General features: G+C 40.0%; 1 protein-coding gene across 4 annotated transcripts in view; it reads right to left on the bottom strand.

Annotated features, from left to right (window-relative positions):
- The window catches only part of FSIP1 (fibrous sheath interacting protein 1), a 214,419-nt gene that overhangs the window by 129,703 nt on the left and 64,153 nt on the right, over positions 1–20,563 (bottom strand). For 3 of the 4 annotated variants that reach the window (XM_057544286.1, XM_057544285.1, XM_057544287.1), the window contains exon 10: positions 5,521–5,661. The exons of the other annotated variant lie outside the window; for it this stretch is intronic. In XM_057544286.1, coding sequence (XP_057400269.1) covers positions 5,521–5,661 — 141 coding nt within the window. The remainder of the gene's footprint in view (positions 1–5,520; positions 5,662–20,563) is intronic. 4 annotated transcript variants of the gene reach the window in all.

Below are 20,563 nucleotides of genomic sequence, written 5' to 3'. Positions count from 1 at the left end.
ATCCATTTTGAGTTTATTTTTGTGTATGGTGTTAGGGAGTATTCTAATTTCATTCTTTTACATGTGGCTGTCCAGTTTTCCCAGCACCACTTATTGAAGAGACTGTCTTTTCTCCATTGTATATCTTTGCCTCCTTTGTCATAGATTAGTTGACCATAGGTGCGTGGGTTAATCTCTGGGCTTTCTATCTTGTTCCATTGATCTATGTTTCTGTTTTTGTGCCAGTACCATATTGTCTTGATTACTGTAGCTTTGTAGTATAGTCTGAAGTCAGGGAGTCTGATTCCTCCAGCTCCATTTTTTTGCCTCAAGACTGCTTTGGCTATTCGGGGTCTTTTGTGTCTCCATACAAATTTTAAGATGATTTGTTCTAGCTCCGTAAAAAATGCCATTGGTAATTTGATAGGGATTGCATTGAATCTGTAGATTGCTTTGGGTAGTATACTCATTTTCACAATGTTGATTCTTCCAATCCAAGAACATGGTATATCTCTCCATCTGTTGGTATCATCTTTAATTTCTTTCATCAGTGTCTTATAGTTTTCTGCATACAGGTCTTTTGTCTCCCTAGGTAGGTTTATTCCTAGGTATTTTATTCTTTTTGTTGCAATGGTAAATGGGAGTGTTTCCATAATTTCTCTTTCAGATTTTTCATCATTAGTGTATAGGAATGCAAGAGATTTCTGTGCATTAATTTTGTAACCTGCAACTTTACCATATTCATTAATTAGCTCTAGCAGTTTTCTGGTGGCAGTTTTAGGATTCTCTATGTATAGTATCATGTCATCCGCAAACAGTGACAGTTTTACTTCTTCTTTTCCAATTTGTATTCCTTTTATTTCTTTTTCTTCTCTGATTGCCGTGGCTAGGACTTCCAGAACTATGTTGAATAATAGTGGTGAGAGTGGACATCCTTGTCTCGTTCCTGATCTTAGAGGAAATGCTTTCAGTTTTTCACCATTGAGAATGATGTTTGCTGTGGGTTTGTCATATATGGCCTTTATTATGTTGAGGTAGGTTCCCTCTATGCCCACTTTCTGGAGAGTTTTTATCATAAATGGGTGTTGAATTTTGTCAAAAGCTTTTTCTGCATCTATTGAGATGATCATATGGTTTTTATTCTTCAATTTGTTAATATGGTGTATCACATTGATTGATTTGCGTATATTGAAGAATCCTTGCATCCCTGGGATAAATCCCACTTGATCGTGGTGTATGATCCTTTTAATGTGTTGTTGGATTCTGTTTGCTAGTATTTTGTTGAGGATTTTTGCATCTATATTCATCAGTGATATTGGTCTGTAATTTTCTTTTTTTGTAGTGTCTTTGTCTGGTTTTGGTATCAGGGTGATGGTGGCCTCATAGAATGAGTTTGGGAGAGTTCCTTCCTCTGCAATTTTTTGGAAGAGTTTGAGAAGGATGGGTGTTAGCTCTTCTCTAAATGTTTGATAGAATTCACCTGTGAAGCCATCTGGTCCTGGACTTTTGTTTGTTGGAAGATTTTTAATCACAGTTTCAATTTCATTACTTGTGATTGGTCTGTTGATATTTTCTGTTTCTTCCTGGTTCAGTCTTGGAAGGTTATACCTTTCTAAGAATTTGTCCATTTCTTCCAGGTTGTCCATTTTATTGGCATAAAGTTGCTTGTAGTAGTCTCTTAGGATGTTTTGTATTTCTGCGGTGTCTGTTGTAACTTCTCCTTTTTCGTTTCTGATTTTATTGATTTGAGTCCTCTCCCTCTTTTTCTTGATGAGTCTGGCTAATGGCTTATCAATTTTGTTTATCTTCTCAAAGAACCAACTTTTAGTTTTATTGATCTTTGCTATTGTTTTCTTTGTTTCTATTTCATTTATTTCTGCTCTGATCTTTATGATTTCTTTCCTTCTGCTAACTTTGGGTTTTGTTTGTTCTTCTTTCTCTAGTTTCTTTAGGTGTAAAGTTAGATTGTTTACTTGAGATTTTTCTTGTTTCTTTAGGTAGGCTTGTATAGCTATAAACTTCCCTCTTAGAACCGCTTTTGCTGCATCCCATAGGTTTTGGGTCGTCGTGTTTTCATTGTCATTTGTCTCTAGGTATTTTTTTATTTCCTGTTTGATTTCTTCAGTGATCTCTTGGTTATTTAGTAACGTATTGTTTAGCCTCCATGTGTTTGTCTTTTTTACGTTTTTTTCCCTGTAATTCATTTCTAATCTCATAGCGTTGTGGTCAGAAAAGATGCTTGATATGATTTCAATTTTCTTAAATTTACTGAGGCTTGATTTGTGACCCAAGATGTGATCTATCCTGGAGAATGTTCCGTGTGCACTTGAGAAGAACGTGTAATCTGCCGTTTTTGGATGGAATGTCCTATATATATCAATTAAATCTATCTGGTCTATTGTGTCATTTAAAGCTTCTGTTTCCTTATTTATTTTCATTTTGGATGATCTGTCCATTGGTGTAAGTGAGGTGTTAAAGTCCCCCACTATTATTGTGTTACTGTTGATTTCCTCTTTTATAGCTGTTAGCAGTTGCCTTATGTATTGAGGTGCTCCTATGTTGGGTGCATATATATTTATAATTGTTATATCTTCTTCTTGGATTGATCCCTGGATCATTATGTAGTGTCCTTCCTTGTCTCTTGTAACATTCTTTATTTTAAAGTCTATTTTATCTGATATGAGTATAGCTACTCCAGCTTTCTTTTGATTTCCATTTGCATGGAATATCTTTTTGCATCCCCTCACTTTCAGTCTGTATGTGTCCCTAGGTCTGAAGTGGGTCTCTTGTAGACAGCATATATATGGGTCTTGTTTTTGTATCCATTCAGGCAGTCTATGTCTTTTGGTTGGGGCATTTAATCCATTCACGTTTAAGGTAATTATCGATATGTATGTTCCTATGACCATTTTCTTAATTGTTTTGGGTTTGTTTTTGTAGGTCCTTTTCTTCTCTTGTGTTTCCCACTTAGAGAAGTTCCTTTAGCATTTGTTGTAGAGCTGGTTTGGTGGTGCTGAATTCTCTTAGCTTTTGCTTGTCTGTAAAGCTTTTGATTTCTCCATCAAATCTAAATGAGATCCTTGCTGGGTAGAGTAATCTTGGTTGTAGGTTCTTCCCTTTCATCACTTTAAGTATTTCATGCCACTCCCTTCTGGCTTGCAGAGTTTCTGCTGAGAAATCAGCTGTTAACCTTATGGGGGTTCCCTTGTATGTTATTTGTCGTTTTTCCCTTGCTGCTTTCAATAATTTTTCTTTGTCTTTAATTTTTGCCACTTTGATTACTATGTGTCTCGGCGTGTTTCTCCTTGGGTTTATTCTGTATGGGACTCTGTGCGCTTCCTGGACTTGGGTGGCTATTTCCTTTCCCATGTTAGGGAAGTTTTCGATTATAATCTCTTCAAATATTTTCTCTGGTCCTTTCTCTCTCTCTTCTCCTTCTGGGACCCCTATAATGCGAATGTTGTTGCGTTTAATGTTGTCCCAGAGGTCTCTTAGGCTGTCTTCATTTCTTTTTATTCTTTTTTCTTTAGTCTGTTCCGCAGCAGTGAATTCCACCATTCTGTCTTCCAGGTCACTTATCCGTTCTTCTGCCTCAGTTATTCTTCTATTGATTCCTTCTAGTGTAGTTTTCATTTCAGTTATTGTATTGGTCATCTCTGTTTGTTTGTTCTTTAATTCTTCTAGGTCTTTGTTAATCATTTCTTGCATCTTCTCAATCTTTGCCTCCATTCTTATTCCGAGGTCCTGGATCATCTTCACTATCATTATTCTGAATTCTTTTTCTGGAAGGTTGCCTATCTCCACTTCATTTAGTTGTTTTTCTGGGGTTTTTTCTTGTTCCTTCATCTGGTACATAGCCCTCTGCCTTTTCATCTTCTCTGTCTTTCTGTAACTGTGGTTTTTGGTCCACAGGCTGCAGGATTGTAGTTTTTTCAAGGACCCAGCTTTTGAGTCAAAAATTAAATAATTTATAGAGACACAGTAGAAAAGAATGGATACATGTCCAAGGCATAGGACAAATGATCAGAAATCAGGAGAACTGAATTATGGAGAATGACAGGCTTTGCCTACCTGGGATTGGTAGGTTTGGGATGAGAAGTGCCAACAGTTTTCAAAACCAGTCAAACCACAAACATTTTATTTACCACATCAAGTTTTCAATGCCTCATCAACCACCCCACAACTACTGGCCAAGTGCAAAGAACCCCTATGCACTTCCTATCCATTCCTACTTCTTTTACTTCTTCCCCATATCATCACACTCAAGGAGGGGAAAAAAAAAAAAAAAACCCTGAGAAAATAAGAATAGAGGTCTCCCTGAAATAGAATTCCATTACATTTCCCATGAAAAGTAAGCAAAAATGAATGATAAAGAGAAGCACCATGCCTTTATTCCCTCTAGATCTGTTGCCTGACTCTCATTAGGTAGACCTAGATACCCTTTAGGTCCGAGTCAGTGCTGCTGTCCGTGGCTGGCAAATGGGAAGAGCAATTCAGCTGGACGTGACCATGAGGGGTGAAGAACCTCAGTCAGGAATGATGGACACTCGTAGAGAGCTCTGAGGAGACCAGAATTTAATCAAAAGCACTTACCTGATGCTAACTCTCATGGGGCAGCATACAAAAAGGAATAATGAGAGGAGAGAGTGACCAGGTTATAAGCAGCTGAACAGGAGGTGACAATGCTGAGAGAAGGGGGATACAAGTACGGACAAAAAAGAAAAGATTTTCAAAGAGTCATAAGGAACAGTGGTAATATATGGCCACAAATCAGAAGTACTGGTTAAAACTTCATGAGGCCTGAAGATCACGCAAGAGAACAGGATTTAGTAGGACACAGAAAGTAGGGACTGCACTTATGATAAGACCAGCCCAAGGAGAGAGGATGTAGGCAGAATCACAAGGTCAGCCTCATCATGTTTAATTTTAGGTAGATGCCAAAATTAAACATGTAGCCAAAATTTAGAAACATTCTCTGGGTAGCTGGAAAATTGTAATATTATAGAGCATTTCTAATAGGTTCAGAATATCAACCAGCTCACAGTTTAGTTGATTTGAGAGTTTTCTCTCATCAGCAATACTACGTCTTTAAATGGCAAGCAATTAAAACATGAAATAGGCTCAAGATGGATTTAGAATGTATTAATATTGAGTAATAATATATTATGAATTATGAACCAAAAATGGGAGTATTTAAGCTTTAAGACCAACATATAAAGATGATTTTATAGAGAATAACTACCAAATTTTTCCACACAAACAAAGAACATATGTCTTTCAGACACAGAATATTAGGCATATGGATGATTATTCTGACTTCAGATCACCTTTCACAGGTTTATTATGTCATATAAATTAATTATAATACTACTTTAAGTTCTATGAGTTCTACTTTTAGCCTTTATTCAAATCCTTACTGACAAATACCCATGTTAAGCTTTCTTGCCTGAGGTAACACATAAAAACAGTCATAAATCAGTCAAAGAAAATTGGAACATTTTTAACACAGTCACTGGTTACTTTAAATAAAAAAAGATTTACCACATTTTCCTTCATCTTTCTTAGCTTTTCATCTATCTCTCTCAACCGATTCTGCTGATCCCGTTGCTCTTTGGTATTCCGAAGTACCTTTTCTCCTGGAGTTATTTCTGTATTTCTATCATCACCATTAAGGTCAGGTTCCTAATTAAAAAAAAAAAAAATTTCATGCACAGGCTGAAACTACCATCACACATTGTTCCAGAGCAACTGAGCCCTGAATGTTGGCGTTGCTTCTCAAACAATATTTCTTCCCTTCAATATTTATAATTCTCTAAACTCTTCCTACTTGAGGGAGGAAAGGCCCAACTATACTAAACAAGTAAGGAAATAAACTCAATCACCTGGAAAGCAGGAAGTTAGAGTGAAAAGAGCAGTGGCCGGGAAGCAGGGACCTCGGCTCTGATCCCTGCTCTGTGCTTATCAGCTTGGAATCTTGGGCAATCAGTTTTTCTGGACTTCAAGTTCATCATACATAAATTAAAAAAAAAATGCCCATCTATGTTATGAGACGCAGCTATGTAACAGTGAAAAGAGAATTGAGCTTGGCAAAGTCAGGAGTTTTGAACCCTGGCTCTACCTGGTTCCTGACTGAGATGGCCTTAGGGGAATCAATGAACCTCTCTGAACTTCAGTTTCATCATCTGCAAAATGATAATAATAATATCTAGCCCAAAAGTCATCACAGTACACTGCAGGCATGCAGCAAATCTTAGTACCTAACAAATATGAGGGACTTCCCTGGTGGTGCAGTGGTTAAGAATCCGCCTGCCAATGCAGGGGACACAGGTTCGAGCCCTGGTCCGGGAAGGTCTCACATGCCATGGAGCAACTAATCCCACGTGCCACAACTACTAAGCCTGCGCTCTAGAGCCCGCGAGCCACAACTACTGAAGCCCGCACACCTGGAGCCCGTGCTCCACAACAAGAGAAGCCACCGCAATGAGAAGCCCGCGCACCACAACAAAGAGTTGCCCCCGCTCACTGCAACTAGAGAAAGCCTGCGTGCAGCAACGGAGACCCAACGCAGCCAAATTAACTAATTAATTAAAAAAAAAAATGAACTGAATATGTCCTTTGAAAAGAATAAGCACTATATAAGGAAAGCATCTCATTATTATCAGCAATATTTGAATTGACAGAACCATATCCTCCCAAAGTCAGTATCATTTCTAGGTGATTTAAATGGGTATTTCTTGACAGTAAGCTGGCCCTGTATCTATAACTAAACTTCCTACATTTCCTCCACAGATTTCCTACTCTGTGTTGCCATGAGGTAACTGGTATAAATGACATTTTTAAAGTTGCTTAAGCAGAATCCTCCCACATTCTCATTCCTTACATAGAGTTGATCAAGAATAGTCACCGTTTCACTTTTAATACCTCTTTAATCAAGGCCCTTCTCTCTTTCTCACTGCTTCATCATTCACTTCAACTAGTAGTTTTCAAACTCCAGTGGGCTTTAGTCTCACATACAGAGTCTGTGAAAATATTCAAAGGCCCAGCCTCCACCCTGGAGACTCTGACTCAATAGGTAAGGACTGAGGACTGACCACCTGAAGCACAACTGCTCGAAAATTTGAGAACAATCAACTTAAAGTGCAAAGTTCTCACCCCTTCCCGGCCCTTCAGGCTCATCTCCCATTCCTTGGGTCTCTGACCCAAAGCCTCGGCAATATTCACCACTGCTAGTTCCCCACCCTCTGTGCCTCCTCCTTCCAACTCCTCATAGAGACTCCTACTCTTTTTGAGCTCAGCACAAACACGTTTTCACTATAAAATATTCCCTGACATACCCAGGAAGGGCAATTATTCTGCAGTCATGCCGCATGTTCCCTCACTGCACTTACCACACTGTCACGGCCCAGACATGGACCCGGACTGGTCCCACCCTGTATCCCAACACAAACTACAATCCTGAAGCTGGATAAGCACTGGCCAGTAGACTGTAATTTTGGTTTTCAGTGATCACACCAATGAAATTATATTGTATAAAATTCTACTGAGGAGACTATTAAAAGAGTATCTCAGTTTCAAGAAGTGACTCTTTTACATCTTATTTTCCCCAAAAGGGGACTCACTTCTGGTAGCTCTCAATCTCTAGAAGCATCCAGAGGGTGAATTATGATCGGTAATATCTTTAAGAAGGAAACCTAATGTTAGGGAGGAGTTTGGAAGAGATGGTATCAAGGTCTCCTTGCAGCTCTAAGCATCCAGTATTTTATGGCCCACTTTGAAGTAGGATACACATTGTCTCAGTCTGTTTGAGCTGCTATTACAGAATACCACAGACTGGGTGGCTTATAAACAACAGATATGTATTTCTGACAGTTCTGAAGGCTTGGAAGTCCAAGATCAAGGCTCAGGCTGATTCTGTATCTAGTGAAGGCCTGCTTCCTAGTTCCTAAATGGCCATCTTCTGGCTGTGTCCTCACATAATGAAAAGGACAAAGAAGCTCTTTGGGTCTCTTTTATAAGGGCACTTAACCCATTTACGAGGGCACCATCCCCATGACCAAATTACTCCCAAAGGCCTCCCCTCCAGACACAATCACACTGGGGATTAGATTCCAACATATGAATTTGGTAAGCACACATTCAGTCTATGGAATATAGTGACCTGAAAAACACTCAAATTGTATTTCGTTTTTAAAAAGAAATCTTTTTTTTAAAAAAAGGACATTTTAAATAATCTACAACTATGTTTTTTTAAATTGTTGGCTAGGCAAAAAAAAGAAAAACAGAAAGAAAAAATTTGTAAACCAGACTTCATCAATATTTTTTAATTTTACTTATCCAAAGCCACCACTAAGAAAATAGAAAAGCCACAGACAGAGAGAAAAATATAACACACAAATCTGACACAGGACTTGTATCCAGTATATACAAGGAACTCACACAGTTCACTTAGTTCACTAAGAGTCAATAATATTTAAAAATCCAGTTCTAAAATGACTTGAACAGATATGTTATAAAAGAAGATAACATAAGTGATAAATAAGCACATGAAAAAGTCCTCAACATCAAGTCATCAGGGAAATGCAAACTAAAATCCCAATGAGGTATCACTAGCCGCTAGAATGACCCACATGAAAATGTTTGTTAAAACTAAACGTTGGAGAAGTATGGAACCAGCAAACTCTCACACGTTGTTGGTGTCAGTATACAATGGCACAACCACTTTGGAAAACTGTTTGACAGTTTCTTAAAAAGTTAAATGTTTGTTCATGTAGCTCAATATCAAAAAAAAACAATCAACCCAATCCAAAAATGGGCAGAAGACCTAAATAGACATTTCTCCAAAGAAGATATACAGATTGCCAACAAACACATGAAAGGATGCTCAACATCACTAATCATTAGAGAAATGCAAATCAAAACTACAACGAGGGGCTTCCCTGGTGGCGCAGTGGTTGAGAATCTACCTGCTAATGCAGGGGACACGGGTTCGAGCCCTGGTCTGGGAAGATCCCACATGCCGCGGAGCAGCTGGGCCCGTGAGCCACAATTACTGAGCCTGCGCGTCTGGAGCCTGTGCTCCGCAACAAGGGAGGCCGCGACAGTGAGAGGCCCGCGCACCGCAATGAAGAGTGGCCCCTGCTTGCCACAACTAGAGAAAGCCATCGCACAGAAACGAAGACCCAACACAGCCATAAATAAATAAATAAACAAATACTTTAAAAAAAATTAAAAAAAAAAACTACAATGAGGTATCACCTCACACCAGTCAGAATGACCATCATCAAAAAATCTACAGGGCTTCCCTGGTGGCACAGTGGTTGAGAATCCGCCTGCCAATGCAGGGGACATGGGTTCGAGCCCTGGTCTGGGAGGATCCCACATGCCACGGAGCAGCTAGGCCCGTGAGCCACAGTTGCTGAGCCTGCGCGTCTGGAGCCTGCGGTCCGCAACAAGAGAGGCCACGATGGTGAGAGGCCCGCGCACCGCAATGAAGAGTGGCCCCCGCTTGCCACAACTAGGGAAAGCCCTCGCACAGAAACGAAAAACCCAACACAACCATAAATTAATTAATTAATTAAATAATTAATTTTTTTAAAAAATCTACAGACAATAAATGTTGGAGAGGGTGTGGACAAAAGGGAACCCTCTTGCACTGTTGGTGGGAATGTAAATTGATACAGCCACTATAGAGAACAGCATGGAAGTTCTTTAAAAAACTAAAACTAGAACTACCATACAACCCAGCAATCCCACTACTGGGCATGTATCCTGAGAAAACCATAACTCAAAAAGAGTCATGTACCACAGTGTTCACTGCAGCACTATTTACAATAGCCAGGACATGGAAGCAACCGAAGTGTCCATTGACAGATGAATGGATAAAGAAGATGTGGCACATACATACAATGGAATATTACTCAGCCATAAAATAGGAACGAAAATGAGTTATTTGTAGTGAGGTGGATGGACCTACAGTCTGTCATACAGAGTGAAGTAAGACAGAAAGAGAAAAACAAATACCATATGCTAACACATATATATGGAATCTAAAAAAAAAAAAATGGTTCTGAAGAACCTAGGGGCAGGACAAGAATAAAGACACAGACGTAGAGAATGGACTTGAGGACACGGGGAGTGGGAAGGGTAAGCTGGGACGAAGTGAGGGAGTGGCATGGCCGTATGTACACTACCAAATGTAAAATAGATAGCTAGTGGGAAGCAGCCGCATAGCACAGGGAGATCAGCTAAGTGCTTTGTGACCACCTAGAGGGGTGGGATAGGGAGGGAGACGCAAGAGGGAAGGGATATGGGGATATATGTATACGTATAGCTGATTCACTTTGTTATACAGCAGAAACTAACACAACATTGTAAAGCAATTATACTCCAATAAAGATGTTAAAAAAAAAACCAAAAACACCAGCCAAAGCCTTCGCGTTCCTGGGTGTCAATGTTTCCTATTCATTTCATTGTCTTAGTCTTAATAAAAAGAAATAAAAATGAAAAAAAAAAAAGTTAAATGTTTGTCTATCCTATGACTCAGCAGTTCCACTCCTGTGAATCTATCCAAGAGAAATGAAAATGTACGACTCAAACTTTGTATATGAATGTTCAGAACAGCTTCACGCACAGAGCCAAATGCCCACCGAGACAAGAATGATAAACTGTCATGAACATCTGATGCAAGCTGGGACAATTACTCTTTCTCCTTGACCTCTGTCTTGTAGTTAGGTTTTGTCAATGAGAGGGGAGGAGTGTTAGGAGATTGGAGCGCAGGAAGAAGAAGAGTTTGGGGTATCTTCCCCTTCCCTCACTGCTTTGGCATTATGGTTTGGGCAGCAATGTATCCCTGAGGTGCCCATTAAGGGGATTTTTCTTAGGTTCAACTGAATATTCATGTTCAAAGGCAAACAGAGGCCACACTTGGAGCCAGTCTACTCAGAAGCATGTAAGACAGGAAACACAGCAGAGCAGGGTCAGGTATCCCTCCTTCAATGGCAGTTTTTGCTGCAGTCCATGTCATAACTGTAGAGGTACAAGTGGCAAGGAAGCTACCCTGGAAGATTCTTCTACCACAGCTCTAGCTCTCCCTAAGCTCCAATACACTTTTTCTTCTCCCTACCCACTGTTGCTAGTCCTAAGTGTCCCAACACCTCTTACTGGCTCCTTTAAATCTGTAAATAGTTCCTTCATCTCATTATCTTCAAAATCCAAGTTGGGTGTTTTTTCTGTTCCTTGCCCAGAACTCCAACTGGTATACTGTGTATGTATGTGTGTATGTTCATGCCCCTGTAGAGAGATAGACTGGAAGGAAATTTAACCTGATGGTAAAAACCTTGATGATTTTATCTTATTTTTCTTAGATGTTTTGGTATTTCCTGAATTTCTACAGTAAACATGTAATGATTTCATAAGCATAGAAGGTCATTTCTTATATTTAAGAAAACAAAAAATTATTCTGGGCTTCCCTGGTGGCGCAGTGGTTGAGAATCTGCCTGCTAATGCAGGGGACATGGGTTCGAGCCCTGGTCTGGGAAGATCCCACATGCCGCGGAGCAACTAGGCCCGTGAGCCACAACTACTGAGCCTGCGTGTCTGGAGCCTGTGCTCTGCAATAAGAGAGGCCACGATAGTGAGAGGCCCGCACACCGCGATGAAGAGTGGCCCCCGCTTGCCGCAACTAGAGAAAGCCCTAGCACAGAAACGAAGACCCAACATAGTAATCAATCAATCAATAAAATCTTAAAAAAGAAAAAATTATTCTACCAAGGCTATTTTCATTCTGCTTTGACAATGTGACTCTCTGTACCCAAAAGATACTGGCCTAAAGGTTAGATTTTAGCCCCAGTTCTGCTGGTATAAGCAGCTGGGTACTTTTGAGCAAGTCACTTTTTCTTTCTGGGTCTCAATTTCTTCTAAGAAAGTTTCTGTCAACTCTGAAAGCTTATGAGTCTGCAATTCTCCACAATTAAATCCAAGGCTATATAACGTCTTTCCTCAATCTCAGTCTCTGATAGCATAACCATATAGTACAAATATTTGAAGGACAGCATGTGATGAAAACAGAGGCCAAGAGGGAGCAAGAAAAGGCAATCACTGGTTCTGGCAAAGATTGCTCATTGGTACATTCAAGAAGCTCCGTGGTGCCAGGAGAGGTTCTATTGTCACGTCAAAGTGCCAATCAGTACCATCTGTTTTCCTGATCAGCAGAAGAATCTTGATTTCCTCTGGTAGGAAGTTCTGAGCAGATTCTCTGACCATCCATATTGTTTATATATTTCTGAGTCATACAGAAATGCTTTTATTCAGTTAAAGTAAAATTCAGTTCAGTAAAAACTCTCCATGATATGCATAGAATATCTAAGGAGCAACAAGAAGAGAACAGACCTTGAGGTCAAGAGGTATTTGTTGATTTGACTAATTGATTGCCAAGGGATTCTAAGTTCATCCTTAAAAAAATATCTGTGGTGTTGACTGAGCCAACAGGTGTCTTTGAAGCTAAGTAAACTCATTTCGAAAAGCCAAATACAGAGGAAATTACTCATGCCTCCATAAGTTATCTGATATGAAAATAAGGCATGAGTTAAGGGCCAGAAAAACACAAACCTGCCTAAATAAAGCCAGCGTGCCCTGTGTTTTCAAGCTAATGGTATACTTTTCCATAGGCTACTGCTATTTCCTGTCATCAGATGGATCATTTGCCTGGCAGTACTAAAAGTAAAGAAAAAAATCTTTCAGCCAGATTGTTTTTATCATTTTGAAATACTTCCATGAAATCAAAGAGACCTTGACTACACAGGAGGCTTAACATAGAAAAACCAAGAAATATAAACAAAAACTTCAAAGTAATCTGTAAAAAATAGGTGGCAAGAAGAATTCCCCAGATTTAGTTGGGAACATTTGCCCGGTTAGCATCAGAAGCAAGGACGTCTGAAGTAACTTCCTGTCTGTTCCTCAATTCAGAAATCCATGCTCTTGTGGCATACTTCTATAGTTTTTTGAAATGAACAGATGGTCAATGAGATTTCTGTGCTTGTGACTAGCATACATAAAAGAGGCCTCAGTTCCTGCCCTTGACCAGCATAGTAAGTAATCTGAGGTCAAGTGAACAGAATGGCCGTTATTGGAACTCTACAAACCCCTGAACTCAATAGTAAAACACCTTTCAAGATTACATGTCAAACCATGTTTTATATTTCCTCAAGTTTAGCTAACGTTGAAACAAGAGACCAAAACACAGTTAATTGTTGGTTGGTATTCTCTTGGCAAGAAAAGAGATAAATACACCTACAATTTTCCTCAAATGTTTGTTAATTTTTCTTGGTCTTACCAAATAGTATACAACTGAATCAATATTTTAAGAACAAGAAAATACACCAAGTGAGAAGGATTTTTATAGTCAATTAAACTAGTTGACTTAACAAAGAAATGCCTCATGACGATAAGAGCCATTTCTGAAGACTCTCTCCCAACCAGGAAAACAACATCTAATGATGAACTGGAATTCTAGATTTAGTAAGACTGATTGCATGAAAGATGAATAAATTACACTTCTTTATAAGAGCCAAACTGAATAGAATGTATTATTGAATCCAGTTGCTAAGGATTTAAGAAACTGAGTGCTTACATAACTCCTATATCTTGGATATTTCTGGCGAAAGCTGGAATCTAACACAGCTGCAAATAAGAAATACGGTAACTAAATTATAGAACATCACTCAATTTTATGGTGGGATTTACAATACGTGGAAAGAACTACCTGATTTGTTGGAGGGTTAGGGGATGGATATAGAAAGGTATGCACAGTTAAACCACAGATCCTAAGAAAAAAATTGCTTCAATTAGTTCTCTTTCGCTAAGATGAAATGAAAATAAAAAGCAGATGTAAAACTGCAACCACATGACATTACTCACATTACAGCAATAGCAGTAACACGCCATTCTTTCTTCTGAATGTGACCACATGCTTTGTTTTACGCTAAAGAAATCAGATATGTAAAAGCCAAATGTTGCTTTTGAAACATCGCTATGAAGTTAAGAGCGAGGGCACCTCATGAGAACATTGTAATCAGCAAGCTCATAAGGAAAAGATTTCTTATCTGCCGCTTTCACAACAACCAATACTTCCTTAATCTGAGTCACATCTCTGGAGTCCCTCAAATTATTCTGACTCAGGTACGTTTATCATCCCAGGCTTACATGCCTACTAGTTTATCATCTTAGAGTTGCCATAGTCAGGTAAGTCAGAAAGCCTGCACATTTCCACTTGTTTGGGAAACTATTTTCTTGACCAAAATTTTAAAACTTCCAAAGGAATATTTAAAATATCACTCCTTCATTATATAACCTTTCCTTTCTCTGTGCTCTCCCAGCATATGTTTTCTGTACTTCTCGTAAAATCAGTTCCCATATTGTGGTACTTCTGGTTTCCTGGTATGGTCGGTCATGGCACAAGCTGATCTATGTTTACATCCTATCCTCCAGTATCCTATGAGCTGCTTTCAGGTCAGAGGTGAAGCCACATATTAATCTGGATACTCGACATCAACCACCACACCATCTCTTGTGAAATAAGCAGGCATTCAAAGATATTCTGATGACCTGTGCAGGGGCTGGGCAACTTACATAAATGCACGAAGTAGGCCCATGTATTGTAGGCAATACAATAGGGCGTGAAGGATGGCATAGCAATCTGGAGAATTTGTTCTCCAAAGAAAGCAGCAGTTGCTACTTAGCTCAATCCTGTAGTTTGCCAAGCAAGGCTTCAAGCCTAATTTGCCAGATGTTCTAATTTTTCAAAAGAAACTAGAAATTTGGATTTTTATATGAGTTCACCCAATTTTTAAATGTTTGCTAAAAAAAAAATTGTAAACCCTAAGTGGTCTAAAGGAACCCTAACTGTGAACCCAATTTGCCTGCAGACCACCAGTTTTCAACCTCATGCTGGGTGATGGCAGCCTTCTCAGGGCCTCTGACCCCTATGCCTCACTCACTGGTTTCTCTTCCTCCTCCTATCCCTCACTTGTAGAAATGAACTTTCTTGATATTCCTTCTGGATGTGCTTTCTCTCTCTCCTCTGAACCAGCACAGCACTTTGCTCATAGCCTTCTACTGTTCTTACCTATAACGTCTTGTACCACAGTTATCTATGTGTATTCTCTGTCTCTCATAAGGAAATAAGTTCCTTAAGTCACTTATTATAATAACATCTTGGGTTGAGTTTCGAGTCAGATACCATGCTAAGTACTTTACACATATTAACTCATCTACACTTTAAAAGAACACTAAAGAATAATATTATCATTACTGTTTTACAGATGCGGCAACTGGGGTTTACAGTGCTTCTAATTAATGCCTAAGTCCTCAGAGCCAATAAGTGGAAGGGTCAGAACCTGAAGCGAGGCTGTCTGACTCCACAGTTCTATATGTGCCTGACTCGTCGTTTTTTTTTTTTTTTAACATCTTTATTGGAGTATAATTGCTTTACAATGGTGTGTTAGTTTCTGCTTTATAACAAAGTGAATCAGCTATACATATACATATATCCCCATATCTCCTCCCTCTTGCGTCTCCCTCCCACCCTCCCTATCCCACCCCTCTAGGTGATCACAAAGCACTGAGCTGATCTCCCTGTGCTATGTGGCTGCTTCCCACTAGCTATCTATTTTACATTTGGTACTGTATATATGGCCATGCCACTCTCTCACTTCGTCCCAGCTTACCCTTCCCACTCCCCGTGTCCTCAAGTCCATTCTCTACATCTGCATCTTTATTCCTGTCCTGCCCCTAGGTTCTTCAGAAACTTCTTTTTTTTTTTTTTAGATTCCATACATATGTGTTAGCATACAGTATTTGTTTTTCTCTTTCTGACTTACTTCACTCTGTATGACAGACTCTAGGTCCATCCACCTCACTACAAATAACTCAATTTCATTTCTTTTTATGGCTGAGTAATATTCCATTGTATATATGTGCCACATCTTCTTTATCCATTCATCTGTCGATGGATACTTAGGTTGCTTCCATGTCCTGACTATTGTAAATAGAGCTGCAGTGAACATTGTGGTACATGACTCTTTATGAATTACGGTTTTCTCAGGGTATATGCCCAGTAGTGGGATTGCTGGATCGTATGGTAGTTCTATTTTTAGTTTTTTAAGGGACCTCCATACTGTTCTCCATAGTGGCTGTATCAATTTACATTCCCACCAACAGTGCAAGAGGGTTCCCTTTTCTCCACACCCCTTCCAGTATTTATTGTTTGTAGATTTTTTGATGATGGCCATTCTGACTGGTGTGAGGTGATACCTCATGTAGTTTTGATTTGCATTTCTCTGATGATTAGTGATGTTGAGTATCCTTTCATGTGTTTGTTGGCAATCTGTATATCTTCTTTGGAGAAATGTCTACTTAGATCTTCTGCCCATTTTTGGATTGGGTTGTTTGTTTTTTTGATATTGAGCTGCATGAACTGCTTGTAAATTTTGGAGATTAATCCTTTGTCAGTTGCTTCATTTGCAAATATTTTCTCCCATTCTGTGGGCTGCCTTTTCGTCTTGTTTATGGTTTCCTTTTTTGTGCAAAAGCTTTTAAGTTTCATTAGGTCCCATTTCTTTATTTTTGTTTTTATTTCCATTTCTCTAGGATGTGGGTCAAAAAGGATCTTCCTGTGATTTATGTCATAGAGTGTTCTGCCTATGTTTTCCTCTAACAGTTTGATAGTGTCTGGCCTTATATTTAGCTCCTTAATCCACTTTGAGGTTATTTTTGTGTACGGGGTTAGGGAGTGTTCTAATTTCATTCTTTTACATGTAGCTGTCCAATTTTCCCAGCACCACTTATTGAAGAGGCTGTCTTTTCTCCATAGTATATTCTTGCCTCCTTTAACAAAGATAAGGTGACCATATGTGCGTGGGTATATCTCTGGGCTTTCTAACCTGTTCCATTGATCTACATTTCTGTTTCTGTGCCAGTACCATACTGTGTTGATTACTGTAGCTTTGTAGTATAGTCTGAAGTCTGGGAGCTTGATTCCTCCAGCTCCATTTTTCTTTCTCAAGAGTGCTTTGGCTATTCAGGATCTTTTGTGTTTCCATACAACTTGGGAAATTTTTTGTTCTAGTTCTATGAAAAATGCCATTGGTAGTTTGATAGGGATTGCACTGAATCTATAGATTGCTTTGGGTAGTCATTTTCACAATGTTGATTCTTCCAATCCAAGAACATGGTATATCTCTCCATCTGCTTGTATCATCTTTAATTTCTTTCATCAGTGTATTATAGTTTTCTGCATACAGGTCTTTTGTCTCCTTAGGTAGGTTTATTCCTTGGTATTTTATTCTTTTTGTTGCAGTGGTAAATGGGAGTGTTTCCTTAATTTCTCTTCCAAATTTTTCATCATCAGTGTATAGGAATGCAAGAGATTTCTGTGCATTAATTTTGTATCCTGCTACTTTACCAAATTCACTGATTAGCTCTAGTAGTTTTCTGGTAGCATCTTTAGGATTCTCTATGTATAGTATCATGTCATCTGCAAACAGTGACAGCTTTACTTCTTCTTTTCCAATTTGGATTCCTTTTATTTCTTTTTCTTCTCTGATTGCTGTGGCTGAAACTTCCAAAGCTATGTTGAATAACAGCGGCAAGAGTGGGCAACCTTGTCTTGTTCCTGATCTTTGAGGAAATGGTTTCAGTTTTTCACCATTGAGAATGATGCTGGCTGTGGGTTTGTCATATATGGCCTTTATTATGTTGAGGTAAGTTCCCTCTATGCCTACTTTCTGGGGAGTTTTTATCATAAATGGGTGTTGAATTTTGTCAAAAGCTTTTTCTGCATCTATTGAGATGATCATATGGTTTTTCTCTTTCAATTTGTTAATATGGTGTATCACATTGATTGATTTGCATATATTGAAGAATCCTTGCATTCCTGGGATAAACCCCACTTGATCATGGTGTATGATCCTTTCAATGTGTTGTTAGATTCTGTTTGCTAGTATTTTGTTGAGGATTTTTGCATCTGTTTTCATCAGTGGTATTGGTCTGTAGTTTTCTTTTTTTGTGACATCTTTGTCTAGTTTTGGTATCAGGGTGCTGGTGGCCTCGTAGAATGAGTTAGGGAGTGTTCCTCCCTCTGCTATATTTTGGAAGAGTTTGAGAAGGATAGGTGTTAGCTCTTCTCTAAATGTTTGATAGAATTCGCCTGTGAAGCCACTGACTCGTCTTTAAATGCCCTACAATTCCCTGCATGCAGTGAGCACTTGATTAATATTTGTGGAACTGACTGCTGAAAAACAGAAATTTATATTCCATTTAAAAGACATTCTTTCGGGCTTCCCTGGTGGCGCAGTGGTTGAGAATCTGCCTGCTAATGCAGGGGACACGGGTTCGAGCCCTGGTCTGGGAAGATCCCACATGCCACGGAGCAGCTGGGCCCGTGAGCCACAATTGCTGAGCCTGCGCGTCTGGAGCCTGTGCCCCGCGACGGGAGGGGCCGCGATAGAGAAAGGCCCGCACACCGCGATGAAGAGCGGTCCCCGCACCGCGATGAAGAGTGGCCCCCGCTTGCCGCAACTGGAGAAAGCCCTCGCACGAACCGAAGACCCAACACAGCCAAAAAAATAAATAAATAAATAAATAAATAAATAAATAAATAAATAAATTAAAAAAAAAAAGACATTCTTTCTAAGGGAGCATGGAGCAAAGCTACTGGTGAGTTAATGGTTTGCAGAAAGGTTAAAAATAAAAATAACATGACTATGCATTATGAATATTTGTGGTTCAGCAACAGACTGGAGGCCATTTGTCAACTGAATAGATATGCAGGGTTTATCCGAGATACTTTCAGTGTATTATTCAAAAAGAATTCCAATCCAAAAATAACATCGGGGGATAGCTTCAAGATGGCAGAGGAGTAAGACGTGGAGATCACCTTCCTCCCCAAAAATACATCTACATGTGGAACAGCTCCTACAGAACAACTACTGAATGCTGGCAGAAGACCTCTGACTTGCCAAAAGGCAAGAAACTCCCCACGTACCTGGGTAGGGCAAAAGAAAAAAGAAAAAACAGAGACAAAAGAATAGGGATGGGACCTGCACCTCTGGGAAGGAGCTATTAAGGAGGAAAAGTTTTCACACACTAGGAAGCCCCTTCACTGGCAGAGACGGGGGGTGGTGGGGGAGAAGCCTCAGAGCCATGGAGGAGAGCGCAGCAACAAGGGTGCAGAGGGCGAAGTGGAGAGATTCCCACACAGAGGATTGCTGCTGATCAGCACTCACCAGCCTAAGAGGCTTGTCTGCTCACCCTCTGGGGCGGGCGGCAGCTGGGAGCTGAGGCTCGGGCTTCGGAGGTCAGACCCCAGGGAGAGGACTGGGGTTGGCTGTGTGAATACAGCCTGAAGGGGGCTAGTGCACCACAGCTAGCTGGGAGGGAGTCCGGGAAAATGTCTGGAACTGCCTAAGAGGCAAGAGACCATTGTTTCAGGGTGCACGAGGAGAGGTGATTCAGAGCACCGCCTAAACAAGCTCTGAGACCAGCGTGAGCCACAGCTATCAGCAAGGACGCCAGAGACGGGCATGAGCCGCTAAGGCTGCTGCTGCAGCCACCAAGAAGCCTGTGTGCAAGCACAGATCACTATGCACACCTCCCCCTCCCGGGAACCTGTGCAGTCCCCCACTGCCAGAGTCCCGTGATCCAGGGACAACTTCCCCAGGAGAACACACGGTACGCCTCAGGCTGTTGCAACGTCATGCTGGCCTCTGCTGCCGCAGGCTCACCCCGCATTCGATATCCCTCCCTCCCCCCATGCCTGAGTGAGCCAGAGCCCCCTAATCAGCTGCTACTTTAACCCTGTCCTGTCTGGGCAGGGAACAGATGCCCTCAGGCGACCTACATGCACAGGCGGGGCCAAATCCAAAGCTGGATCCCAGGAGCTGGGGGAACAAAGGAGAGAAAGGGAAATCTCTCCCAGCAGGTTCAGGGGCAGCGGATTAAATCTCCACAATCAAATTGATGTGCCCTGCTTCTGTGGAATACCTGAAGAGACAACAAACCATCCCAAAACTGAGGTGGTGGACTTTAGGGGCAACTGTAGACTTGGGGTTGGCTTTCTGCATCTAATTTGTTTCTGGTTTTATGTTTATCTTAGTTTAGTATTTACTGCTTACTATCACTGGTACATCAGTTTATTGATTTGGCTGCTCTCTTCCTTTTTTTTTCCATATATATATTTTTTCCCTTTTTCTCCTTTTGTGAGTATGTATCTGTAGGCTTCTTTGTGTGATTTTGTCTGTATAGCTTTGCCTTTACCATTTGTCCTAGGGTTCTGTCTGTCCGTTTTTTTTGTTTGTTTGTTTGTTTTACTATAGTTTTAGCACTTGTAATCATTGGTGGATTTGTTTCTTGGTTTGGTGGCTCTCCCCTCCTTTTTTTTTAATTACTTTTTATTTTTTATTTTTAATAATTTTTTTATTTTTTATTTTAATAACTTTATTTTATTATATTTTTTTCTCTTTCTTTCTTTCTTTCTTTTGCTACCTTTTCTTCTGAACCGTGTGGCTGACAGAGTCTGGTGCTCCAGCCG

This window comes from Balaenoptera acutorostrata, chromosome 3 (assembly GCF_949987535.1).
Source record: "Balaenoptera acutorostrata chromosome 3, mBalAcu1.1, whole genome shotgun sequence".
Taxonomy (NCBI): Eukaryota; Metazoa; Chordata; class Mammalia; order Artiodactyla; family Balaenopteridae; genus Balaenoptera; species Balaenoptera acutorostrata.
Note: the sequence above shows the minus strand (reverse complement) of the source record. Positions and strands in the feature narration are given on the sequence as shown.